This window comes from Heteronotia binoei, chromosome 5 (genome assembly GCF_032191835.1).
Source record: "Heteronotia binoei isolate CCM8104 ecotype False Entrance Well chromosome 5, APGP_CSIRO_Hbin_v1, whole genome shotgun sequence".
Classification (NCBI taxonomy): domain Eukaryota; kingdom Metazoa; phylum Chordata; class Lepidosauria; order Squamata; family Gekkonidae; genus Heteronotia; species Heteronotia binoei.
In genome coordinates, this window is record NC_083227.1 from 151,425,433 (window position 1) to 151,450,743 (window position 25,311).

General features: G+C 47.0%; 1 protein-coding gene across 1 annotated transcript in view; it reads left to right on the forward strand.

The window, feature by feature from the left end:
• ABLIM3 (actin binding LIM protein family member 3) overlaps positions 1-25,311 on the forward strand; it is a 251,402-nt gene that overhangs the window by 129,587 nt on the left and 96,504 nt on the right. The window contains 1 exon segment of the mRNA XM_060238855.1: positions 2,935-3,075. Within this exon segment, the coding sequence (XP_060094838.1) occupies positions 2,935-3,075 (141 nt within the window).

A 25,311-nucleotide genomic window follows, 5' to 3' on the forward strand; every position in this document is an offset into this window, starting at 1 on the left:
CCAATTATATTTGTCACTCCCAGGTTTTCCCTAGCAAGCGGGCTGTGGGACGGCTTGATCGAACGGCAGGCGAATCGTTCAATTTCCTAGGATCTGCCCCCATGCTTTGCCAATGCTTCCTGGTTTGTAATCAATAAAAGTTGTGGCCTGATTTTATTCCAAATGATGTGTGGTGTTGTTTTTGTAGGATCTCCATAAGACCTCTCCTACTAAGCCCTGCGTCTGCAATCTGAAGCTCCAGAATAATCAGTTTATATGGTCAAATTCAAACTGTTTCTTTCATTCTCTAGCCAATCAGATAGTAGTGTCACATTTAAGAACCTGGAATAGTTCATTACAAGAGAGGTAGTCAGGTAAAAGAGATGTAATCTAATGTACTTTGGGATGCATTTCCGCATAGGAGACATAGAAGTAACAGGTACATGTGTCGAGGATAGAAGTATATATCTAGAGTAGAGGTGTAGTTTTTACACTGCAATATGAAGGTCTTATGGCCTTTTCAAGCAAATGTTTCTGTGCATAATAAATGTGCAGTTACTCCTTGCTTGTTAGGGATCTCTTCTTCTTCATCATCATCATCAATCTATCTATCCTGAAGGACAAACTTCTATAGTGGACATATTGCATTATTCTAGTAATCGCATTAGTGTTTTGTCACTAGTACAGTACTGTCTTTTCCCGGTACATGCTTCTGATGCACCTGATATTACTTTTTGGACTCCATTGTTACAAGCACCAGTTGGTTAATACCTGTTCCATTGCTATTTGATCAGTGGCACAATTTCCCCCAAGATGTCTGCTTCATAAACCTTTATTCTGCTCTTAATAGTACTTCAAAAGTTGTGTACTCCCTCTCTCTAGCACTGGAGTGGAAGGTACTTACACTAAAATGTGCATGGAGATATCATTGGGAAAGGCCCTCACTGGTCAGCAGAACAGGAGATTTGCTGAGCAGGTTTCAAGGATAGAGAAACAGATATAGGAATAAGTCTTTCCTTTACAAAGTGCTCAGAAGATTTGAAAGAAGAGCCCTTATCTCTCAATCAATTCTCCAGGGACACTCTACAATCTACTACTTAGGTTGAAAGAGTTCAGGAGCATGTTAGCGGTTTCCTTGGAGAATTCCAAGAATCTGGTCAAACTAACCCTGACAAATCCAAGCATTACTAATGTATAGATTCCCCTGAGGATGTACATCTCGGGAAGGGCAATGCTTACCAAAGTGTCCTGTGTTTAATGAGCAGCTTTGTGTCTGTTGACTTAAATAGCACCAAGTCTGTGGCTTTATGCAGTATTCATTTATTTACAGGGTGTCTGTTGTGAGGGGAAAAGACGTAGGAGATTGTAAACCGCTCTGAGTCTCTGATTCAGGGGAAAAGGCGGGGTATAAATCTACAATTCTTCTTCTTCGAATATGGATGGGGGTAGAGGGGAAAGAGGCATCTGAGAAAATTCTTCTCTGACTATTTGAGCTGTGGTTCTGAATGAACAGAATTATGGAGCTATGAAACTGAGGCTCTTATTTTGTCCGCATAGGCCATGTCCCTTTGACATTTAAACAATAAGAGACTCAGAAGGTAAGCAGTGCTACAGGGAGCTGTTTTTCACTGAGTTTAACTGGCAGGACCGGATCTACATGTTTTTTGAGGGGGGGGGGGGGGGCAAAATTAAAAAAAATGATGCCCCCTTATGGGCCATTCTGTCTTATGTCCCCATAGAATAGAATGGACTCAATACTCAATTTGGCGCCCCCCTCCATCGGCTCCTGGGGCAAGTACCTCCCTCTGCCCCCCCCCCCCCCCCAGATCCGGCCCTGTTAACTGGTGCTCCACTAACAGCACAACCCTAAGCACAGCTACACTCTTCTAAATCCATGGATGTCAGTGCTTAGGATTGCGCTACTAGCCCAGCATTGTCTGCTGTGGTTGAAATCAGCCTCCTCTTATCGCGTTCTTTCCCAGCTACTGTAAATCCTTTTTGCTGAACATTCCAGGAACAGAATGGGGGGATTTATGGGGCAAATAGACCTTATGGATATATTTTAATATATAGAACTGTTTGATGTGGAATCAGACTATGAGTCAACCTTACTCAGGACCTTTACAGTTTTGAACGTGGGACCATTCTACATGTAAGACACATGCTCTGTGTCATGACCTATGGTTCTGCAATCATTTCACTTCCCTTACTGGAAATCTTTGGCATTGTCTTTGTCTTGTTGAAGAGACATGGAGGATAGAATGTGAACTGGGTGTGAAATGCTTTATCTGCCATTCCTTTGAATGAGCCTTTGGTGTAGTGGTTAAGTGTGCAGACTCTTATCTGGGAGAACCGGGTTTGATTCCCCACTCCTCCACTTGCACCTGCTGAAATGGCCTTGGGTCAGCCATAGCTCTGGCAGAGGTTGTCCTTGAAAGGGCAGCTGCTGTGAGAGCCCTCTCCAGCCCCACCCACCTCACAGGGTGTCTGTTGTGGGGGAGGAAGGGAAAGGAGATTGTGAGCCGCTCTGAGACTCTTGGGAGTGGAGGGCGGGATATAAATCCAATATCTTCATCTACCTCACAGGGTGTCTGTTGTGGGGGAGGAAGGGAAAGGAGATTGTGAGCCGCTCTGAGACTCTTCGGAGTGGAGGGCGGGATATAAATCCAATATCTTCATCTACCTCACAGGGTGTCTGTTGTGGGGGAGGAAGGGAAAGGAGATTGTGAGCCGCTCTGAGACTCTTCGGAGTGGAGGGCGGGATATAAATCCAATATCTTCTTCTTCTTTGTCCTTGTGAATCCTGAACACACTGCCTGTCTTATCTCCAGTTAGGACCCTAATCAGTGGCACATCTCCATAAAGAAGAAATGCAGCTAGCAGATTCTGGCTCTGATGAGTTGTTCATATCCTTTGTCTATCATACTGACAAGCATTACCTTTCCTTTCTGCCAGCAGTTCCTTTTCAACAAAATCCATACGGCTCTGGAGGCCGTCCTACAGTCATCCAGTGCTATCGCTGTGGAGATACCTGTAAAGGGGAGGTGGTGCGTGTTCAAAGCAATCACTTCCACATCAGATGCTTCACCTGCCAAGGTAAATGCTTGTGGGAGGGGGGAAGGGATGTAATTCTTTGCTTAGAAGTTGCACAAAGGCTAGAATGAGGCATTCCTCAAAGACTCGCAACAAGAGCTATATGGAGAATCACCGCTGAGAGGAAGCAGCCTTAGCCTCTAAGAGGCATCGATCATTAGTAGAAGGTTTATGGATTCAGTATGTCAGTTTAGTGAACATGGTAATGAGGTAAAGGGCAAAAATACCAGTGTTTCCAAGTTGTCTGTTCTTGCCTCCTGTGGTCAAACATCCATGCTTGGTTTTAAAAGATTATTTTTCTGTTGGCAGAAGACTAGAGGGAAGGGGGACGTTAACTGCTCCCAAGTGTCAACCATCCTGTCTACTGCTCTGTCATGTACCTAAGGATCCAAGCTTTGTAAAGCAAATGGCTGTTCTAACTGAAGACAATGAGGTAGCCATCTTAGGTGAAATCTGAAACTTAGAAGGTGATAGAGACTCTGGATATGGGAGAAGGAAAGATTTGACCCACAGAGTGATGGGCAGACAGAAGAAATTAATTCTCTTGGCATGGAAGGAACAGGGGCCAACTGGGCTGATTCCAGTAGGGAATAGCTTGCAGGAAAAAGCTTTCTTGTTGGGCTGCATCTTGGATGATGGCATTGCAACATGGAGGAAACAAAGGCCAGACAGCCTGGAAAAAGACTCCAAGCTAATGCAAAGCTATAACTTTTAAGTTTAAAGAGGCAGCCTTAGAACAAGACTAGCTGGGCACATGTAGGGCTGAGGGTTAGAAGACTACATGTTTGCATCTTTTCCTTGCATTTCTTGTTCAGTCTTTTGCTGTGCGGAGTATGCTCAGGACTTTCCTTTTTCAATAAAGCATTTTGTATTTTAAATGCTGGTAGTTGTGCTCTGTACCACACGGACCTCCGTTTTTTGAACACACTACTGAAAATGGGCACCAGAGAAAGGGAGGTGGTTGGCCATGAGACCACTCTTTCCCCAGGTGTAGTAACTTGTCTCTGTGGGTAACCCGTCATTGGGTAGTGGAAGATGTGAGCGCCAAGCAGAGCCTTTAAACAACAGTGTAGAGGGGAAGCTAGGAGTGGTGGCCCTCTTAGTGAGGATTTTAAAAACTGACCTGCTGGTGGTAGTGCACTGAAGGAGAAGTATGAGAAAACCCGTCTGAGGGTCAGCAGATTCAGGGAACTGTCACACATCACCAGACAGGGACTCAGGATGACTGCTAGGTGCCTAGGCACTTCGAAGGGCTGAAATGGGACTTGCAGGTCAGCAGGATTGTTCCATGACGCCTCCTGTCCTAATTGCTGCACCCTTGATTAGAGCTAAAGGTGAAAAGCATATTTGCATATAATCTCATTCCCCCCACCCCTTTCACTCCTCAGCCTTCAGAATGAGAAATTTTGTGAACAGAATTAGAAGCGGTACTTGGATCATTTTGCCTCAAAATTCGCATGTGAATGCTGGTAGCATCTCTCGTTTGTTTCACTTCTGGCATGCTTCAGAATATGAAACCTAATAAGCTGTCAGCTACCAAACCCTGAATACCACTATACGTCAATGATCAAATGCCATTTAATGTTAACCGCTATCACTTAGCGTCCATCAAGTAATGTCAAATACGATAGGATTTTGGAACTGTTTTCCAAAAAGATCTCGATTCTTTGGAAGCTTCTCAGGGGGTTCCACAATGGGAAGAACAGCTGACGGACAGCTGGCCTCCTGCTACTCATCTTCCCCACCAGGGAATGTTAGGTATGTATTCTAAAACAAATTCTTTACTCACAAAGGGCAACGGGGAGGCCCAGCTTTTTCACTGTGCGAACTGTGAACTCAGAACATGTCCCTGAACACTAGGGTTGCCAATCCCTAGGTGGGGGCAGGGGATCCCCCGGTTTGGAGACCCTCCCCCCCGCTTCAGGGTCATCAGAAAGCGGGGGGAGGGGAGGGAAATGTCTGCTGGGACCTCTATTATTCCCTATGGAGATTTATTCCCATAGAAAATCATGGAGAATTGATCCGCGGGTATCTGGGGCTCTGGGGGGGGCTGTTGTTTGGGGTAGAGGCACTAAATTTTCAGTATAGCATCTAGTGCCTCTCCCCAAAATACCTCCCAAGTTTCAAAAAGATTGGACCAGGGGGCACAATTCTATGAGCCCCAAAAGAAGGTGTCCCTATCCTTCATTATTTCCTATGGAAGGAAGGAATTGAAAAGGTGTGCTGTCCCTTTAAATGTGATGGCCAGAACTCCCTTGGAGTTCAATTATGCTTGTCACAGCCTTGATCTTGGCTCCACCCCTAATGTCTCCTGGCTCCACCCCTAATGTCTCCTGGCTCCACCCTCAAAGTCCCCAGATATTTCTTGAATTGGACTTGGCAACCCTACTGAACACTATAGCAGACACTCAGAAGCTCCTAGCAGAAGTGAATGTGGAAAGTGTTCCTCAGAGGTAAAAAGTTGGGGAGGAGAGGACACTGTCTTTAGTATACTCACAGGAAGCAGCATTTTATCCTTTGTCTCTTGGATACTCCCTTCTACCGTGGTAGGTTTCACAGTAGGTCCTTATGAATAGAAATGTGTAAGGCTCTAGTGTGGTGCATATACCATAACAACACATTCGGATCGTGACCCTTTAACATGCAGCAATGATCATGAAAGACAAGTTATTTCTGTAATGGGAGGTATGGATGGAGGTTAGCGAACTCTGTAATAAGATGGTTTTACAGCATTTTTTTTTTCCTTCACAGAGATCCCTGGCAACTTTAGCTCTGTCAAGTGGCCTAAGGTACTGATGTGAAGGCCTGGGAGAGAAGGAAGAGGGGGAGGCATTTTTTCTGAGGATTTCCCCAAAAAATATTCTTTTAGATTTAAAAAATTTTTTGGAAAGCCTCATGTGAAATCTTTTCTTTTTTGGAGTGAAATGCTTTTTAAGATGAGATATGCTTTTTTATTTTACACTTAGAATGTGTAATATGAACATTTTTTTCTAAGATAATCAACAATTACAGAGTGATAATGCCTGTGCGTGTAGGCTTTTCAAGCGCATATTTGTTGTTTAAAAGTGACTGATTTTGTCCATGATTAACATAACGTAATGTGTATAATGCCTGACCTGTATAGCTCAGTCTAGCTCAGTTTTGTCAGATCTTGGAAGCTAAGCACCATCTGCCCTGGTTAGTATTTGGATGGCATTTTATATATTTACGTGTCATATATACGACAAATAGTACAGTGGATATGCTCTAAATGATGTATGCTATAGTATAGCATAACTTGCAAAGTGCCATAATGTTGCAGCCGATTTATGGTGACCTCTCATGGGGCTTCAAGGCAAGAGATGTTCAGAGGTGGTTTGTCATTGCTTGGCTTTGTGTAGCAACCCTGGACTTCTTGTTGGCCTCCCATGCCTAGATTCTGAGATCTGATGAGATCAAGCTTCGCCTGGGCCATCCAGCTCGGGGTAGAAGCATAATTTAGAATTGAACACATTTTAATCCCCCTGGTTATGCGTTTTCCTCCCTCTTGGCCTTACATTTTTTACATCTTTCTCGAGGACTCTCTGTCAGAATTATCTACATTTCCACTAACTCGTTATCCCCAGTATTCTTTGGTGGAATTTAAGTGGATTTGTAGTATACATATATTACCCAAAGCAGGCGTTAGCAGAGTAATTAACACATGCAAACAAGCATTCTCCCAACAACCTACTAAAAGAGAATAACATGAAAATGTATGTAATTCAATATGTAGTACAAATAACATCAGAAACCAGTAAGTGAATTACAGGATTACATAAATTACACAAAGGGTGATTAACATGTGGAATTCACTGCCACAGGAGGTGGTGGCGGCCACAAGCATAGCCACCTTCAAGAGGGGTTAGATAAAAATATGGAGCAGAGGTCCATCAGTGGCTATTAGCCACAGTGTGTATATTTGTGTGTATATTTTTGTGTGTGTGTATATATATATATATATATATATATATATATATATATATATATATATATAATTTTTTTTTGGCCACTGTGTGACACAGTGTTGGACTGGATGGGCCATTGGCTTGATCTAACATGGCTTCTCTTATGTTCTTAATATCAGTAATGTATCCAGCCATTATTGATATTGTATAGTTGTGTAATCCTGTGTAGTGTAAACAGGATTATACTACTATACGATATCAATAATGGCTGGATCCTTATTCTCTTTTAGTATTTTGTTGAGAGAGTACTTGTTTGTATTTGCTAGTAGTTTCACCTCCCATCCCAGGTTTGTGTTTAAAGTAATTAATATAACAATAGTGCACAACCTGATTAAAGGTTAAAGCAGGGGTGTCAAACAAACGACCCACAGGCCTCATTCGGCCCCTGCAGGATTCCAGTCAGGCTCACAAGCAATTGCCTCTCTGCTGCTTCCTATTTGCTGTTCCTCTTTTCTGTTTCCAGCATTGGAGCTGGTTTTTGCCCAGTCTCTCCTATTTCCTGCTTCACAGAGGAGGGAAAGAAAGCCCAGCCTTCCTGCTCTCAATTGGTTGAGGGCTCCTCCTCTCCTCCTGAGAGCCAGTTTGGTGTAGCGGTTAAGTGTGTGGACTCTTATCTGGGAGAACCACGTTTGATTCCCCACTCCTCCACTTGTAGCTGCTGGAATGGCCTTGGGTTAGCCATAGCTATCACAGGAGTTGTCCTTAAAATGGCAGCTGCCGTGAGAGTCCTCTCAGCCCCACCCATCTCACAGGGGGGAGACGATATAGGACCGGGGTGGCCAATAGTAGCTCTCCAGATGTTTTCTGCCTATGACTCCCATCAGCCCCAGCCATTGGCCATGCTGGCTGGGGCTGATGGGAGTTGCAGGCAAAAATACATCTGGAGAGCTAACATTGGCCACCCCTGATATAGGAGTTTGTAAACCACTCTAATCTCTAATTCAGAGAGAAGGGCAGGGTATAACTCTGCAATTCTTCTTCTGCTGCTTCTTCTTCTTCTCCCTCCCCTGCGGAGGGAGGAAAAAGGAAAGATTTAGCAAGAGAGAGAGAGAGAGTCCCATAGTACTTTTAAGCAGACCAACAAAACGTTTTATTCCAGGTATAAGCTTTTGTTTGCCTGCACCCTTCAGAGAGAGGGGGGAGAGAAAGAAAGAACCAGAGAAAGAGAGAGAGAGAGTCCCATGGCACTTGGAGAGATTCCCCTTTCCAGTTCTAACAAAAAAAGGGGGGGAGGAACTTAAGAGCACATCTTGCATTCTTTATTAGTGGAAGGGAGTAAGAGTCTAGTAGCATGAGCTTTCATGAGTTACTGCTTACTTCTTCAGATACAATTGGAATGTGAGTCCATCTGTCCTTATATTTTGGAGAGTAAAGTGATTTCAGATGCCAAATGACAATAGCAGGCATTGGGAATGAGAGACAAAACCTAGGTCTCAATTCAGTCCAGGAGGATGCGTTGCCTTGAGCTTCATCATCAGTTGCGATTCAGCAGTCTTTCTAATCTCCCTTTGAAATTCCTTTGAAAGGGAACTACTGTTCTCGGGACAGCAGCGGAATGATCTGGACGGTTCAAATGTTCCTCCACTGTTTTTTTTTTAATGTTGTGGTTTCCAATAGCAGTAGAAAGAGTCAGAGTCCAGTAGCATCCTACAGACTTAATAAAAATTGTGGTAGGGTATCTGGTTTTGTGAGTCACCGTGTACTTGTTCAGGCTTACTTCCATTTATTCTTTGCATCCTCCGGGACTAAAACCTGGACGGAATGTTGCACAACATCCCTGACATGACGACGTTCCTCGGAACGGAAGTGACACTATCAAGCCATCAACGTCACGTGACAATCTGGAGACAGACAAGGTGTAATGTACTGAGTTGCGAGACGGGTTGAAGGCAACATGCTTTATCCCGTGGTACATTACAAGAGAGCGAACACGCGGGCCGGGCCCCGCTTATATACATTGCCCGGAACTGCCCCCTCAGTCTGACCAGTCCCATCCTGGTCAGTCAAACTTCCCACCACAGATCTTGATGGGCGGGGCGTCTGGCGAGCTACATCTGGGGACCCGTGGGGTCGCCTCTGTAGCGATCGCCATGCGGTACATCCACTTGCGTTTCAAGACGTAACACAAGGCATGACACTTAAAAGGAGAGAGACCTTACTATCCTATCTAATTGTCCTCTTGCTGCCCTTTGCAGGGTCTTCTTCTTTTCTTCTTTGTACACCAGACGTTGCCTTTTCCAACAGCAAGTACAGAGTGTTGTATTTAAATGGCAACACTGCTACGTAGGGTTGCGTGACAGATGGCATTTAAAAAGTGAACTCCAAAGGGTTGTGTTGTGTATTGTGTAGTACGGTGTCAGGCACAAGCACAGCGAAGTGGTAGATATGAAGAGAATGCCTCACTTACTGCTTAGTGAAAGACAGTGGGGTTGGGAGTTAACAGGACATATTTCCAAGCTCTAGTAACTCACCCTTACTGCCCTTCCATAAGAGCAGCTGTTTCAATAAATGTATTAAGGAGCCCTTTTCGCATCTGTTCCAGGCCATTAGCTTTTACAGCATCTCTTCTTTGCTCCTCCCAGTTCTCCCCTTCCATCAGCAGGGCTGGGATGAGCTTAAGTAATTCACACCGTTCAATTATCTCTGAAACACGGCTGGTCTGAGAACATGCCAAGGAGTGCATGTGGCAGTAAGGAGATTACAGAAGGCCTAGAAAAATCAAGGATGATGGGACACAGCTCCCAGATATGAAGCCTCTTTTGCATGCTGTCAGAGGAGATGGACTCACATGGGACTGCTGGAGGTGGGTGGAAGGAAAATACTTACAGTTCCTGAGTTGGCAGAAAACGAAGATGTTATCCTAGCGGTCAAGAGAATCTTGGCTAAGAAGATCTGGTGGACTCTATGAAAATTAAAACCTTAAGATGATGTGTGGATTTTTTAAAAGATAAAAAGTGAAAGTAGACTTTTATCACTGCAAGATAGGGGTTTTTTTTTTTAGTCCAAATTCAAACCTGCAAAAGTCCAGATAGTCGCTATGACAACTTAAAGGAACAAGGAAGCTTAATTGTTCAAACCTTGAGAAAAGGTTGTGTCCTTAGCCCCTGTGGGGATATTGTCAGTGAATGAATTGTGCTTCAGTGTATTACCAAGAGATCCTTGAGGACCTCTCACGAGGAGATGGTGAGTCAGAAACAGTTATTCTCTCTCTCTTCCTCTGATAATGCCTCCTGTATATACTTAATGTGATATAGTACTGCATTTTGGTTTCTGAAAATTCCTAATACAAACACGTGACAGCTCTTTGGCCTCTTCATCTTCCTTCTTTGCACCTCAAGATGGATGGCATCTCAGCCTAGAAGTACAATACAAGCATAGATACATTTGCACCTGCTGTGAGCTGAGACACAATGGCCTGTCCACTAGGCAGACCTAGGCAGCCGTCTAGGGTACAGGCTGGGTGTGTGCAGAATTGGACCCTCCCCCCACCACCCAGGTGATTGCATTGATATCATCCAGGAGGAGAGACCCTCTTGGAGCTGTGACGAGGCCGCATGCCACCTGGCTGCCATCTGGCCTCGTCTACGGCGCCTGCCCTACCCCTCTGCCTGCACCCTTCTGCCCCCCTGTGGGCAAAGCCAGAGGGCAGAAAGGGTGTGTGCAGTGATGCAGCAAAGCTTTGAACGGCGCAGAGACGCTGCACACCTCCTGGCTGCCATTGCTCCACTTCTGCTTTTGGAAGACAAAGCAACGGTAGCTGGGCAGCACATGGCCTCTCTGCACCATTCAGAGCCTTGCCATCCCGTTGTGCGTACCCTCCCTGCCCTCTGGCTTTGCCCACGGGGGGGGGGGGGGGGCAGGGATGGGGGCGGTGCGTCGCCTAGGCTGCCAGATGCCCTAGGGTCAGCCCTGCTCTTTCTTCATCAGCAAACCCCTCTGAAAACTTTGCCTCTATAGTAAGAAGCTTCAGCCTTGCCTTCTACTGAAAAGGTCATCCCGATTGTGCAGTGAACATATGAACATATGAAGCTGAACATATGAAGCTGCCTTAAACTGAATCAGACCCTCGGTCCATCAAAGTCAGTATTGTCTTCTCAGACTGGCAGCGGCTCTCCAGGGTCTCAAGCTGAGGTTTTCCACACCTATTTGCCTGGACCCTTTTTTGGAGATGCCAGGGATTGAACCTGGGACCTTCTGCTTCCCAAGCAGATGCTCTACCACTGAGCCACCGTCCCTCCCCTAGGAGAAGTGCTTCTCCTTCTCACATGTACTTGTGCCGAAGAGGTCAGGTCAGCATCCCTTTTTTTGTGACAGCACCCCCTACCTGATAAGCTTAACAGTGTGGCAATTTAGTCATAAGAACATGGCATAAGAACATAAGAGAAGCCATGTTGGATCGGGCCAGCTGCCCATACATTCCAACATTCTGTCACACAGTGGCCAAAAAACAGCTGCCATCCGGAGGTCCGCCAGTGGGGCCAGGATATTAGAAGCCCTCCCACTGTTGTCCCCCCCCCCCCTCCCAAGCACCATGCAGGAGTCAGGCACATTTATCTTACTTGTACTTCCTAGATATGTACACTCATGTATTAGCTAGTGAAAAATCAACCGTCTCTTTTAAAATATATGTTTAATATATAAATAATAACAATTGGCCATTACTGGAAAACTTTGGAAAAGGCCTTATACCGACAATGACTGTTTGCTTTTCACAGTTGCACGACGTGAAGACAATGTGTGAACAGAGACAGTAACTCAGCAGATAATCTAAATGCCTCAGGAGAGTCTTCCAACTAGAATAGTTAGCAGTGGTTTATGCCAAAACGAATTGTCCTGATAGTTTTTGTGCACATTTTCCCAAATCTTGCAAAGTCTCATTGGCTTCAGAAGGACTTTCTGGATCTATGTAAGCAGAAGTTGAGCCTGTTTGCTTTCATTCCGTGGTGTTGTACTGGTACTGTGCCTGTGTGCCTACACAGAGCAAATGTGTGTTTTTGTTATCTAAATGTGGTTGCTGCAGACTGGGGAAGAGAGGGATAGAAGTCAAGACTACAGCCCTCCATGGTAGGTGGTACATCTTATTAGATTATGCTTGAAAAAGAGAGCACAGCTTCAGAAGAGAGATGTGTTGCTTGCGCCCACTGAAAGGCAGGCAGTCCGCAAGCAGATGTGTCAGGGGCAAATGCTTACTCCCTCAACAAAATGAAGAGAGCTCCGGGACAAATAAGACACGAGAAACAAGAGATCTATGATGAGATCTCTCTATACATCTTTCTCAGATCTCTTCATGTCTTTAATTTTACTTAAAAGCAACTGGGTATTAATTGGATCAGAGCAGTTCAGAGGCACATTAGTAGTTCTCTGATATTTATGCAGAAGTCCTCCTTTTCGTATGCAAAAGAAGTGTGTCATGTGATGGTGGCTTTTCCTTTAAGGAAAGGAACCAAGCAATACATTGTTCCCTGGATATGGTCTCCCTCCTTTTGAGGACTGTGAGCATGATAACTGTTTGTTGGTGTAGCACAGAAAGATCTGCATCCTTTACTAGCTTAATCTGAGTAATCGTTTTGACTGTGACACAAACCCAGCTAATGTGCTTATAGCAATGAACAAGCACATGCACATTTCTTGAATACTGAAGACCATGGGAAAGAAGCTAAGCTGCGATTAGGCCCAAGAGCAAAGTTGCAAAGTATATTGCTTGCGGTTCAATCAGAGACGATGCTGAGATCAGCGAGGGACCAGAGAATGAAATAATAGATTTGTGATTCCCAAATGGTTGGGAAGCTGAAAGCTGAAAGTTTCCTGTGGCTAACAGTACAGCTTTGAAGAGATGCATGTAGAGCCATGAAGTAAATGGCGTCTAAGGAAATCTGGCTATGCACACAGACCAGTGTTTATCTTGTTCCTTTTCTGAAGAATAGACGTTTGTCTTTTATGACTACAATGTTTACTATCAACAGTTTTGATAGATAATATACCAAACGTGAAAGTAGGATGTTCACTTTCAGAGAGGTATTGAAGAAGTCAGGTGGCAGGTAAGAGATCACTTTACCCAAGCGCAGGGAATCTGTTCCTTCTCTTGCATTGTTTGTATGCTAAGAAGGCTTCCAAGCATTGATCTGAGTGTTGGGCATACTGGAGGACAAGGAAGTGCAATAGGAAACATTTCATGAAGAGATACTTCCTGTTATTGGGGCATAATGTTACTGTCTTGATGGTAGCGATGCTGTGACACTCAGGTTGCGTTAGGGTTGCCAAGTCCAATTCAAGAAATATCTGGGGACTTTAGGGGTGGAGCCAGGAGACATTAGGGGTGGAGCCAAGATCAAGGCTGTGACAAGCATCATTGAAGTCCAAAGGGAGTTCTGGCCATCACATTGAAAGGGACGGCACACCTTTTCAATTCCTTCCATAGGAAATAATGAAGGATAGGGGCACCTTCTTTTGGGGCTCATAGAATTGGACCCCCGGTCCAATCTTTTTGAAACTTGGGGGGTATTTTGGGGAGAGGCACTAGATGCTATACTAAAAATGTGGTGCCTCTACCCCAAAAAACAGGCCCCCCCAGAGCCCCAGATACCCACGGATCAATTCTCCATGATTTTCTATGGGAATGAATCTTCATAGGGAATAACAGAGTTCCCAGCAGACATTTCCCTCCCCTCCCCACCCCCCGCTTTCTGACGACCCTGAAGTGGGGGGAGGGCCTCCAAACCGGGGGATCCCCTGCCCCCACCTGGGGATTGGCAACCCTAGGCTGCGTTATCTTTTAGTCCATGTGGGTTGCTCAGCTCAGACGTTATGGGCCAGTGGCAGTGGTACTCTGATTCAGAGCACATCCATAAGGCATCCACAGAATCAAGATTTCCAAATCATAACCTGGATAACTGAATGTTGTCTTTAATATTATGTCTAGAGGTCCCCGCAGCACCCCCAGACTTAGCATGGGAGTATCAGATTCTTCTTTGCACCTGGTGACAGGACAGTGAATTTCTGCCCTGAATTGAGGACCCAGGCCTGCTGGCCATCTAGGAGTTCATTGTTGCCCACCACAGATGGGTCTGCTGGGCCCATTGAGGAGACAGGGTGCTCAAGAGTGTGTGGGGCTGCCCATTGTGTTTGGCCCCAGCAATCCCCCAGTTTGGAGCCCCTTCCCTGCTTCAGAGTTATCAGAAAGCAAGGGGAAATGTCTGCAAGGCCCTCCTTTCTGCAGTGGGAATTAGGGTTGCCAATCCCCAGGTGGGGGCAGGGGATCCCCCGGTTTGGAGACCCTCCCCCCGCTTCAGGGTCATCAGAAAGCGGGGGGAGGGGAGGGGCGGGAAATGTCTGCTGAGAACTCTATTATTCCCTATGGTATTCCCATAGAAAATCATGGAGAATTGATCCGTGGGTATTTGGGGCTCTGGGGAGGCTGTTTTCTGAGGTAGAGGCACCAAATTTTTAGTATAGCATCTACTGCCTCTCCCCAAAATACCTCCCAAGTTTCAAAAAGATTGGATCAGGGGATCCAATTCTATGAGCCCCAAAAGAAGGTGCCCCTATCCTTCATTATTTCCTATGGAAGGAAGGCATTGAAAAGGTGTGCCGTCCCTTTAAATGTGATGGCCAGAATTCCCTTTGGAGTTCAATTATGCTTGTCACAGCCTTGATCTTGGCTCCACCCCTAATGTCTCCTGGCTCCACCCCCAAAGTCTCCTGGCTCCACCCCCAAAGTCCCCAGATATTTCTTGAATTGGACTTGGCAACCCTAGCAGGAATTACCCCCCCCCAAAAAAAACAGGCAAGAAACATGAAATAAATGCGCATACATAACCAGGAAGTGACATAGGCATATTGGTGATGTCAGGGGTGGCACTCTGGATTTGGGACAAAATTCTATGGTAGAGTTAGCTTCGAACCATACAATTTTGCTCCCAAACCAGAGTCTCCCCCCATGTCACCAACATGCCTACATCACATCCTGGTGCCATAAGCATGTCACATTTATTTCCTGCTTCTCCCTCCTTGCTCTGACAACTGACATGGTTACCCTAGCCCCACCCCCTGTGGGCATGAGGTCCCAGTGGGAGAAAGGGAGGCTGAGGAGAATACAACCACATGGGCTGTGGCCATCTGGGCCTTGTTTCCGGAAGGAAAGGCAGGGTCTCCCTCACAAAGGCAGGTGTAGAAGCTTCCAGGTGGAACTACTTACTAGTGAAGATGGAATGAGTAAGAAACACAACAGTTGCACAATCTCTTGGTACATATTTGATGCCAAAGTTAATGCTCAGGTCCTTGGGCTGCACCAGGCAACTCAATGCAAAACACTATTCTTACAAGCACCCCTACAGAAATAGCTTAGCAGGCCTGTACTCTCTCATGTTCACCTACCAGATTCTACTCACCATGTTGGCTTTCAGGGACCCATGAGGAGACTGTGGGCGTTTTCCCACATAGCTTTCCTCGGAGCGACGTCCCTCTTCACTGCGCAGCGTCTGCGCGGATTTCGCACCAACTGCTCCGCATAACCAGGAAGAGCCGCGGCTTTTGCGTCGCAGATGTAAACTGGTTTTTAGCGGTTTACATCTGCGACGCAAAAGCCGCGGCTCTTCCTGGTTATGCGGAGCAGTTGGTGCGAAATCCGCGCAGACGCTGCGCGGTAAAGAGGGACATTGCTCCGAGGTAAGCTATGTGGGAAAACGCTCTGTGTCTCCAGCCTCCTGGAGTTTTGTGTAGACAACTTAGGCAGACAAAGAGCCCAGACTGTCTCTAGCTTCAAAAGGAATGCAAAACCACCAGCGGGAGAACTTGGCATTGTTTTCCATCTGCTTCCAAAGTAAAGGGAAATCCTTATTCCTTATCTTGCCCAGATATTTCCAGCCTCATCTTTTCTTTGCTCCACCCTACATGATTACACAGCCAGTCTGATTTCAACCATACTTTCTCTGTCTAAGGTTATACTATAGGGGTGCGTTCAGACACTCCTTTAGTTCCGACATAGGCACGTTTCCCATTTGGATTTCTTGAGTACGTTCAGACTTCCACATCTGTTACTCTGTAGCAACTCGTAGTCATCCCAACCTGCCCCGGATTGCTCTCGTCACAATTTGACCCCAGAGAAAGTTTGGTCCTTCCTGCTTGGTGCGGCATACAATCGGGTTATTTCTGTCTGAACGGCTCATCTGCGATGCAGTCGATTTGCACTTCCCTCAAACTGTGACCGTTTCTGGCGCCATTATTAACAGACGAATTAATGTGTGCACATGACCACATAACCGTTTAGCAGAGTTTTGCATTTTCCCTGTCAATACAGGCTACACGGGAGCAGAATCTTTCTTTTTTAGAGGAATTGGAATATAATATCCCCATTATGTGGGATCTCCATGTGTCAAAGTCCCACTTCTCCCTGAAAGTAGTTCTTTGCTGATCGACAGTTTGAATGTGTCTAGCTAGGCTTCTCTCCCCCCTCCCCTCACGAGGATCCCTTCCCACAACAGCTGTTTTTCAACTGCACAAAATACATTGCTACTACCTCGGGCTTTTTTTTTTTTTTTCAAACACACGCACTGAAATTGTCATTCTCCAGGAAACGCTCCGGCTTCCCCACACATTCTCTTCCAAAAGTTTAACTGCATCCTTCAGCTCGCCCTGCAATAACAGAACATCATCCAGATTCGACTTTCTCTTTTAAAAAAGGTTTTGGAAAGGGCTGCTCTTCTTTCTTGGAAAGTGATCTGTCATCAACAATAACACTAATAACGGGAGGGGGGGAAGGGTTGCAGGAGGCGTGGAAAGCAAGAAAGCCCTCCCCGCTTGGGTCTGAACCCGAGTCCTTTCTCCTCGCCATCCATCTACAAATGACTTGAGTTCTAGAGCAACCATATCTACAAAGAGATTGCAACACCCCCCCACACACACACACGGGAGGTGTGTGTATGTGTGTGCGTGTTGGGAAGGGGGGGGAGAAAAAGGGAATTGGGGATGCTGCTTTTAGCTGAGGTTGCAACGTGCAATCCAACTAATGGTTCCTAGGGAAAGAGGCAATCGGGATCTCTTCATCTCTCCCCCCCCCCTCCAAGTGTGTGCACATGTTTGCTTCTCTCTCCGCTCCAGGTTTTGCTGGAACTTATTATTTCAAGCACAAGGAAGAAGCGATACTGGTCTGCAATGTCTGATCATTTGAATACGGGACTAGTGCGAGACTGCTCTCTTTCAGGAGTGGTCGTCTGATCAGAAATGTGCCGATACAAAATCGGGCGGTTCAAATTGGAGCGTGATGCATCCGCTTTTAGTGCAACGTCTGACCGCACCCCAAGTCTCCCCTATCTCTCACTCCTTCCCTCGCTTTCCCCCAGACACCAATAGTTATATCTGACAATTATTAGCCAGGACCACAGCAACTCATTCTGTTTGTGCAAAAAGGTTATGTTTGTTTGCTCATGAACTTTCCCTCTATTCTAGGCTTGCCCCCTTGGCAACCATGCAAAAAAGGGCCTCAGAACAGGAACCCAGTCAATTATTTGGTATCTTGCTGGCTTGAAAGTTTAAGCCTAGCAGAATCACGGCTAGAACCCCTGCTTATCTTTGGCCCATAACAGCCCTTATTTATGTACCTCATCAAAAACTGCACCCCAAGTGTATCCATATGATGGTTCTGAAAGTAGGGTTGCCAAGTCCAATTAAAAAAAATATCTCGGGACTTTGGGGGTGGAGCCAGGAGACATTAGGGGTGGAGCCAAATCAAGGCTGTAACAAGCATAATTGAACTCCAAAGGGAGTTCGGGCCATCACATTTAAAGGGATGGCACACCTTTTCAATGCCTTCCTTCCATAGGAAATAATGAAGGAAAGGGGCACCTTCTTTTGGGGCTCATAGAATTGGACCCCCCTGGTCCAATCTTTTTGAAACTTGGGGGGTATTTTGGGGGAGAGGCACTTGATGCTATACTGTAAATTTGGTGCATCAACCCCCCAAAACAGCCTCCACAGAGCCCCAGATACCCGCGGATCAATTCTCCATGATTTTCTATGGGAATAAATCTCCATAGGGAATAACAGAGTTCCCAGCAGACATTTCCCTCCCCTCCCCCCGCTTTCTGATGACCCTGAAGTAGGGGTAGGGCTTCCAAACTGGGGGATCCCCTGCCCCCACCTGGGGATTGGCAACCCTACTCCTGTTCTGTGGATTAGGCAGGGCCGGCTTGCCCACTAGGCAACTGCCTAGGGTGCCAGGAGGGTGGGGGCGCCAAATTGGGCACTCCCCCCCTCCCTGCACCCAGGTCAATTGCCTAGTTGACCTGCTGCTGTCCTCACTGCCATCCCCGCCATGTCGCCGCTGCCTCCACTCTCCCCTCCTGTGGGTAAAATACTTCTGCCCTCCCCTTCTGTGGTGGAGAGTTCTGCCGCCAACCCCCCGCACTCTGAAAGGAACGCTAGAATTGGCCCTACCCGCTTAAATGCGGCTTGGGCCGTTCAGCACTGAACGAGGCTTCGCTCCTCCCCAAAGGAGGAGCGAAGCGTCATTCACCGCCGAGAGGCCAGGCCATGTTTAAGTGGGTAGGGCCTATTCTAGCAGCACTTCTCCTCCCTCCCCTTCAAAGTAACGCCACTAGAATTGGCCCTATCTGCTTAAATGCGGCCTGGGCCTCTCGGCGCTGAATGAGGCTTCACTCCTCGCTCGAGGGAGGAGCAAAGCCTCATTCAGAGCTGAGAGGCCCAAGCAGCATTTAAGCAGGTAGGGCCAATTCCAGCAGCGCTCCTCCTCCATTCTCCTTCTGCGGTGACACACTCTGCCACTCGCCCCCCCAGCACACTCAAAGTAGCGCTCCTACCTGCTTAATCAGCCCTACCTGCTTAAATGCGACAAGGCCTCTCATTGCTGAATGAGGTTATACTTCTTTTGCCAGGCTGGTTTGTGCAGGGAGAATCTTGCTGACTGCTAATGCTCAACCACAGAGGGCACAGTCTGTTACTGTTATTTACCAAGGGTCACAGACAATTCCCCTAAGCAGTAGCCAAATGTTCTTTCGGCAGGGCTCAGATCTTCTACAAAAAGGCATGCCTTTTTTATTTTTGCTGGAGCTTGCCAGCAACCCAACAGTGACATCTTGTGGGGTTGAAGGAAGCACTGGACTGCCCAGGTTTTGGGTTTATATATATATATATATATATATATATATATATATATATATATATATATATATATATATATATATATAAAGGAGGACTTTCCTGCAGAAATAACATATCCAAACAATTACTAGTGACCAGGAAAAAACATTCTCTGTGCTGTATTCCCAATGAGGGAGCCCAAGGTTTCTGGCGGAGAGTTCTGCAGAGCCCCTCAACCACATGCTGCCAGAGAAGGAGCTGCAGGTGGTGTACAATGGTGGCTCTGCTGGTAGGCACAGTAGTGGTATCTCACAAACCACTCAGCACCATAAGGGAAAGGAACTGTGGTCAGTGAGGATGGATAGTCAAGTGGGGATGTGGGTGGGCTGGAAAGATGGCATGAGTGGGGGGCCCTTGTGGTCAGAGGAGAGGGGGCCCCTGAGCCCTCTCTCCCCAGGACCCCCCCCCCCCAAATACCTGGAATGGGCCCTATTGAACCAACACATATCTAACATGGTTCAAAGCTCACATGCATACCCCCTCGAAATGTTTTTTTTTTAAAAAAACAACTTGATTCATTCCACGTGTTCAGCTGCCAGTATTGCAGTATGGTGGGACCAGATTTGTAAATGTGTAAATCCTACACATTTTGCCTATGCTTCATCAGGAGGATCTGTGAAATAGCATTGCCAAGCATTGTCAAGTTGAATAAATGATATTTTCCCACTATACCATTTTTTTTTTTTTGCTTTTTCTTGTTCTGATATACTTCTACAGCCAACTGAAACTTTTTGCGATGGTTGACGTTCTCTCCCCTCCCCACCCCCGCCCCAACATTACCGCAATCCCAAGAATAGTCATTTCACACAATATGTCTATGGGAATGGCATGTGTGTAGAAGAAACACCCTGTGTAAACCATCCCTTGGGAAATGTGTTGCAAAAATAAGAAGGAAAAAGGCCACCCAGAGCAGCCATGGCACCATGAGAATTCTCTTGTAAGCTGTCAAGCATAGTAACCGGGGACCTGGAGCAGGTTGGCACTAAAGCCCCTTGTGCTTTTCTAAGGAACAAGCTGCGCATTAAAGGGAGACAAGCTGCGCATTAAAGGTTTTTAAGCAGTTATGAAGGAAATGTTGGATCAGGGTTACAATCATGGGAGTCAGAGAGAAGGCAGCTTCAGCAATTTCTTTGACAGAAATCATCTCCTAAGTCCTTTTCAGTCACGTTTCAACAAACATATGGGAAGAATGTTCTGCCTGTGATCCTCCTGATAGTCACATTCTCCTGGGGAATTGCACTGAGTGTACTGAGACTGTAAACATGGCGCCCTTTTTCAAACAAGCCATTGTGCATATTGGGAAGATCATTCATAGCGTGTTCTCCGCACATGCATAGTGAAATGCAGCAGATCTTCTTCGTGGTCTCTGTGCTTCACACTCATGGGATATAGTGCCTGCATTGATCCCCCGAATCGGTACCTAAAAAGCCCGGGATTTTTTTCACACTCAGCACCAGTAGGCATGCGCAGGCATCCCAGTATGCATGCTCACCGGAGCCAGTGCGAGGATCCCACCAGTTCCTTTTTGACCGCTGCTCTGAGAGGATCTCCTTTCAGTTCTCCGGTCGGTACAGTAATCCTTTGGATTTTCTTCTTGTTTATAGCCTGTTTGTTGTTTTCTCATAGTTAGATAGTTTATAATTATAGATAGTTATTGTTAAAAAAAAAAAGACTGTTGTTGTTGGATTTGCCTTTCGGGGCTTTATTTTCCCCCCCATTCCCTCAGAAAGTATTCTGTGTGGTTCTTGTTGGCGCCTATGGAAAGGCGTTGGGATTTTTTTAAGAGGTGCTGCTCGTGTGGTAAGAAGATCACACCTCCTGATGGTCACTCCCTCTGTCTGTTGTGCCTGGGCAAGGGACACCGAGTTGATTCGTGTCTGCACTGCTTAGCCTTCTCTAAGCAAACCCACAAAAACCATGCGGCGAGGCTATCTGCGGCACTTGTGGAATCGGCTCTTCGTCCACCGAAAATGGTACCAATGGGGGAAGTGGCCCCAGCCACGACGGTTATATCGGTCGATCCACCATCTCCAATCCAGACTGATATGCCGAGCGAGTGAGGCCGACCCACAAAACAACCCTCTGAAGGGTCAGTGGTGACTCTGGCCAAAAAACATCGGGACAATTCAGGGACAGTTCCCGAAGAAGTCGAAGTCAAAGGAGAAGCGAAAGAACAGGCTCTCCCGCATTTCTTCGCCTTCTCGGAATGCTTCAGTGTCGACGCAAGCTGCTCCACCCCAAAAGATCCTGGTGTCTCCACGTTCGAGGAGTCCTTCGGTATCGAGAGGAAGGGATTCACAGCAGCTTCGCCTATCAGGATCGGAGCATGACAGAGACCTGATCCAGCGCACCCACTCATAGAGATTGGGATCGCGCCGTCGGAACAACAGTGGTTCGATTTTGGAAGTCGAGGCTTCAGTACCGAACGAACCCCCAGCACCTACTGTATTGACTACGAGACGGAGAGAGCTAGAACCAACAACGATGGTTCGACGCTTCCTGACGCTTCCACCATGGGAACATCGTCAGTGGCCTTCTCCCTATGGTTACCCTTATCCACCATACTGGTGGTACCCTCCAAGTGACTTTCCTGAGTGGGATCAGCAGTCAGAGGTCTCTCATCTCTCGAGAGTTTCGCATCACTTTAGGCAGCGAGCATTGGCATTGATGACGATCCCTCCCAAGAGACGTAGAAAGAAGGTGGAAGAAGTACAAGCTCTATCGTCGGTATCTCTGCGGTCCCCTGAGTGAGCTTCGACTCCAATACTCTCCAAGCACTCAGTCAGAAGGGACTCCTCGTCATCGGACTCCGAGGTCGGTACCAATGACCCGGACAGAGCTGTGGAACCTTCGCCAGAGTCGCATATTGCTGAGGACCTTCCCATATCGCCATCAGAAGATCTGAAGTCTTATGGGGACCTGGTGAAATGAATGGCACACTCACTCTCCCTCACAGTGATGCAACCACAGCCAGTCGTCGATGACACCGTCTTCGACATTATGCAGCGGGACGCATCGATGGCTGTGGCCTTACCTGTAACAAAAGTCATCCTTCAGGCGGTGAAGGAGCCTTGGGCAAACCCAGTGTCAACTCCTATTTCTTCCAGGAGATTGAATCATATGTATTGGCTCCAGGAGGCTGGTGCTGAGTTTTTATTTGCTCACCCCCAAGCCCAACTCAGTGGTAGTCTCCTCGTCATCCAAGGCCCACAAGACCCATTCTTCTCCACCTGGCAAGGAGGGCAAGAAATTGGATAATGCAGGAAGGAAGTTTTATTCGGCTGGAGCCTTGGGAGTGAAGGTATCTAATTATGCTGCTTGCATGGCTAGATACCAATACTCAATTTTGGAGCAGCTCACACTCCTTTTGTCCTCCCTAAGTGAGGAAAAGAGATCTGTGTTTAGGAAGCTGCAAAAGGAGGCCTTTGCTGTAGCTAAGCAGCAACTGACTGCAGCAAAGCACATGGTTGACGTATCAGCCAAAACCATCACATCTGCTGTCTCCCTATGCCATCACTCTTGGCTGAGGTCTACAGCTCTCCAGCCTGACACCAGGGCCTTCGTAGAAGAGCTACCCTTTGAGGGTGAAGGTCTCTTCAGCTCAACCACAGACAGTGTCCTCCAGGAGATGGACAAGAGCATAAAGACCTCAAGGAACCTGGGTGTCCCGACCTCATCTAAGGCTACTAGGCCAAAGCAGTGGCACAAATCCTGGCCTAAGCGGCCCTACCAAAAACTCTCCCCTGATCAGCAGTGGAGACCTCGATCTTCCCAACCAGAAAGTAGGTCTCCTTACAGGGGAAATAACCGAAAGGTTTGCTTCAGCACAAACCACTGGCAAATCTAAAGGTGCTTGCCCACAAAAGCAGGGCCTTTGACTTTCCAGTAACACGCATTGCCGCCTCTACTTCATCTATCATCCGCCTTCGTCCATACCTTCCGGCTTGGGAGTCCATCTCCACAGACAGGTGGGCTCTTTCCATCATTGCAGAAGGCTACAAGATAGACTTCGTTCAGGTTCCGACTGAGTCGGTGATTGTCACCACACCCCCTTCCCCACCTCTGCTGGTGGAGGTGAGCAACCTCTTGCAAAAACAAGCCATAGAACCGGTCCCAGTAGAGACCAGAACGGGAAGCTTCTACTCTCATTATTTCCTGGCTCCCAAACGGGATGGGGGATTGAGACCAATTATGGACCTTCAGAATCTGAACAAGTTTATCGTGTACCAGAAATTCAGAATGTCCACTCTGCAAACAATCCTTACCCTCATCAACCAAAGGGACTGGATGGCAACGTTGGATCTCAAGGATGCCTACTTCCGCATCAGCATCCACCCTGCGTACAGGCATTTCCTTTGGTTTGCAGTAGGTTCCAACCACTTCCAGTACAAAGCCCTTCCGTTCGGTCTGTGCACTGCACCTCGGGTGTTCACCAAGATGATGAGTGTTGTGGCCACAGATCTCCGGTTTCAAGGCATAGTCATTTTTCCATACATCGACGATTGGCTCCTTGTGGCAGAGTCGTAAGAAAGTCTGTCCAGCCATATTGCCACCACTCTTAGATCTGCACCACCTTAGATCTGCAGGTCAACATGGCAAAGTCTCATCTTACTCCGTCACGGACAGTTCAGTTTATAGGGGCTTTGCTGGACTCAAACCTTCACCACGCCTTTCTGCCTCAGCAAAGAGCGATGGACATAATCAATCTTGTCAATCTTTTCCAGAAATGGGGCACAGCACAACAGCTGCAGTGGATGCTGGGGCTGATGGCGGTGACTACAAGCGTGCTGCTGTTTGCAAAATTGAGAATGAGAGGTCTTCAACTGTGGTTTCTCAGACAGTTCCAGCCTTTACGGGACTCACCTCAGAAGAGGTTTACAATTCCACCTTTGACCCTCCAGACCCTGCGATGGTGGAAATCCAGAGACAATATTTGTCAGGGAGCTCCCTTCCACCTACCTGCAACAACGGTGACCATCACCACAGATGCATCTTTGTGGGGCTGGGGTGCTCACATGGACTCTCTCTGTGTGTGGGGCCCTTGGCCTCCACAATTGGCTCATTGCCACATAAACTATCTGGAACTATTGGCAATTCATTTCACCCTTCGGTCTTTCTGTCCCAAAGTGCCGGGGAAGGCGGTGACCCTGTTGACGGACAATACTACAGCCCTGTGTTATATCAACAGGCAGGGCGGGACAGTCTCTTGTTGACTCTGTGCGCTAGCACTAGAGCTGTGGATGGAGTGCCTGGAGCACGACATCTTCGTAAGTGCTGCACCCCTTTCAGGGGTGCTCAATCTGCAGGCGGACTCGATGAGCAGAGCAGCAGCATCTCCGCACAAGTGGGAGATACAGTGGTACTTCCTTCAACCTGTGTTTCAGCTCTGGGGGTATCCTCAGGTGGATGTGTTTGCAACAGCCAGGAACTGGAAGTGCCCTCTGTTTTGTTCCAGGGGGGCCACGGATCCAGAGTCATTGGGAGACGACCTGATGTTCCCGTGGAACGACTGGTTCCTGTACCTGTTTCTGCCTCTGCCACTGCTGACAAGAGTTGTCAACAAGATTGTTGGCCACGCTGCATTCTAGTTGGCCACGCTGCATTCTAGAGGCCACGCTGCATTCTAGTGACACCATGGTGGCCTCGGCAGAACTGGTTCCCAATCTTGCTTCAACTAGCGAGGGGGGTTTTCTATCAGTTTCCGGCAGAACTGGACTTCTGTTGGCTCAGGACAGACATGTATTCTACCACAACGTGCCTCATCTGAAGCTGACAGCATGGTTCATCAACCCTGTGAGTTCTCCAGTAGAGTCCAGCATGTCTTCCTAAATAGTAGGAAGTTGTCTATTCGTGCTTCCTATGATAGGAAGTGGCGGAAGTTTCTTCAGTTCTTAGCTGAGCCTTCAGTCCCACCCCAGCGGGTGGGGCTATCGGTGATTTTTGAATTTTTGTTATCTCTGGTGGATGCCAGCCTTGCTTTTTCCTCAGTTAAAGTTTATTTAGCAGTGATATCAGCGTTCCATGAGTCGGTTGAGGGGCATTCAGTTTTTGTGCACCCTCATTCTAAGAGGTTTCTAAAAGGTCTGCTCAGATTGCATCC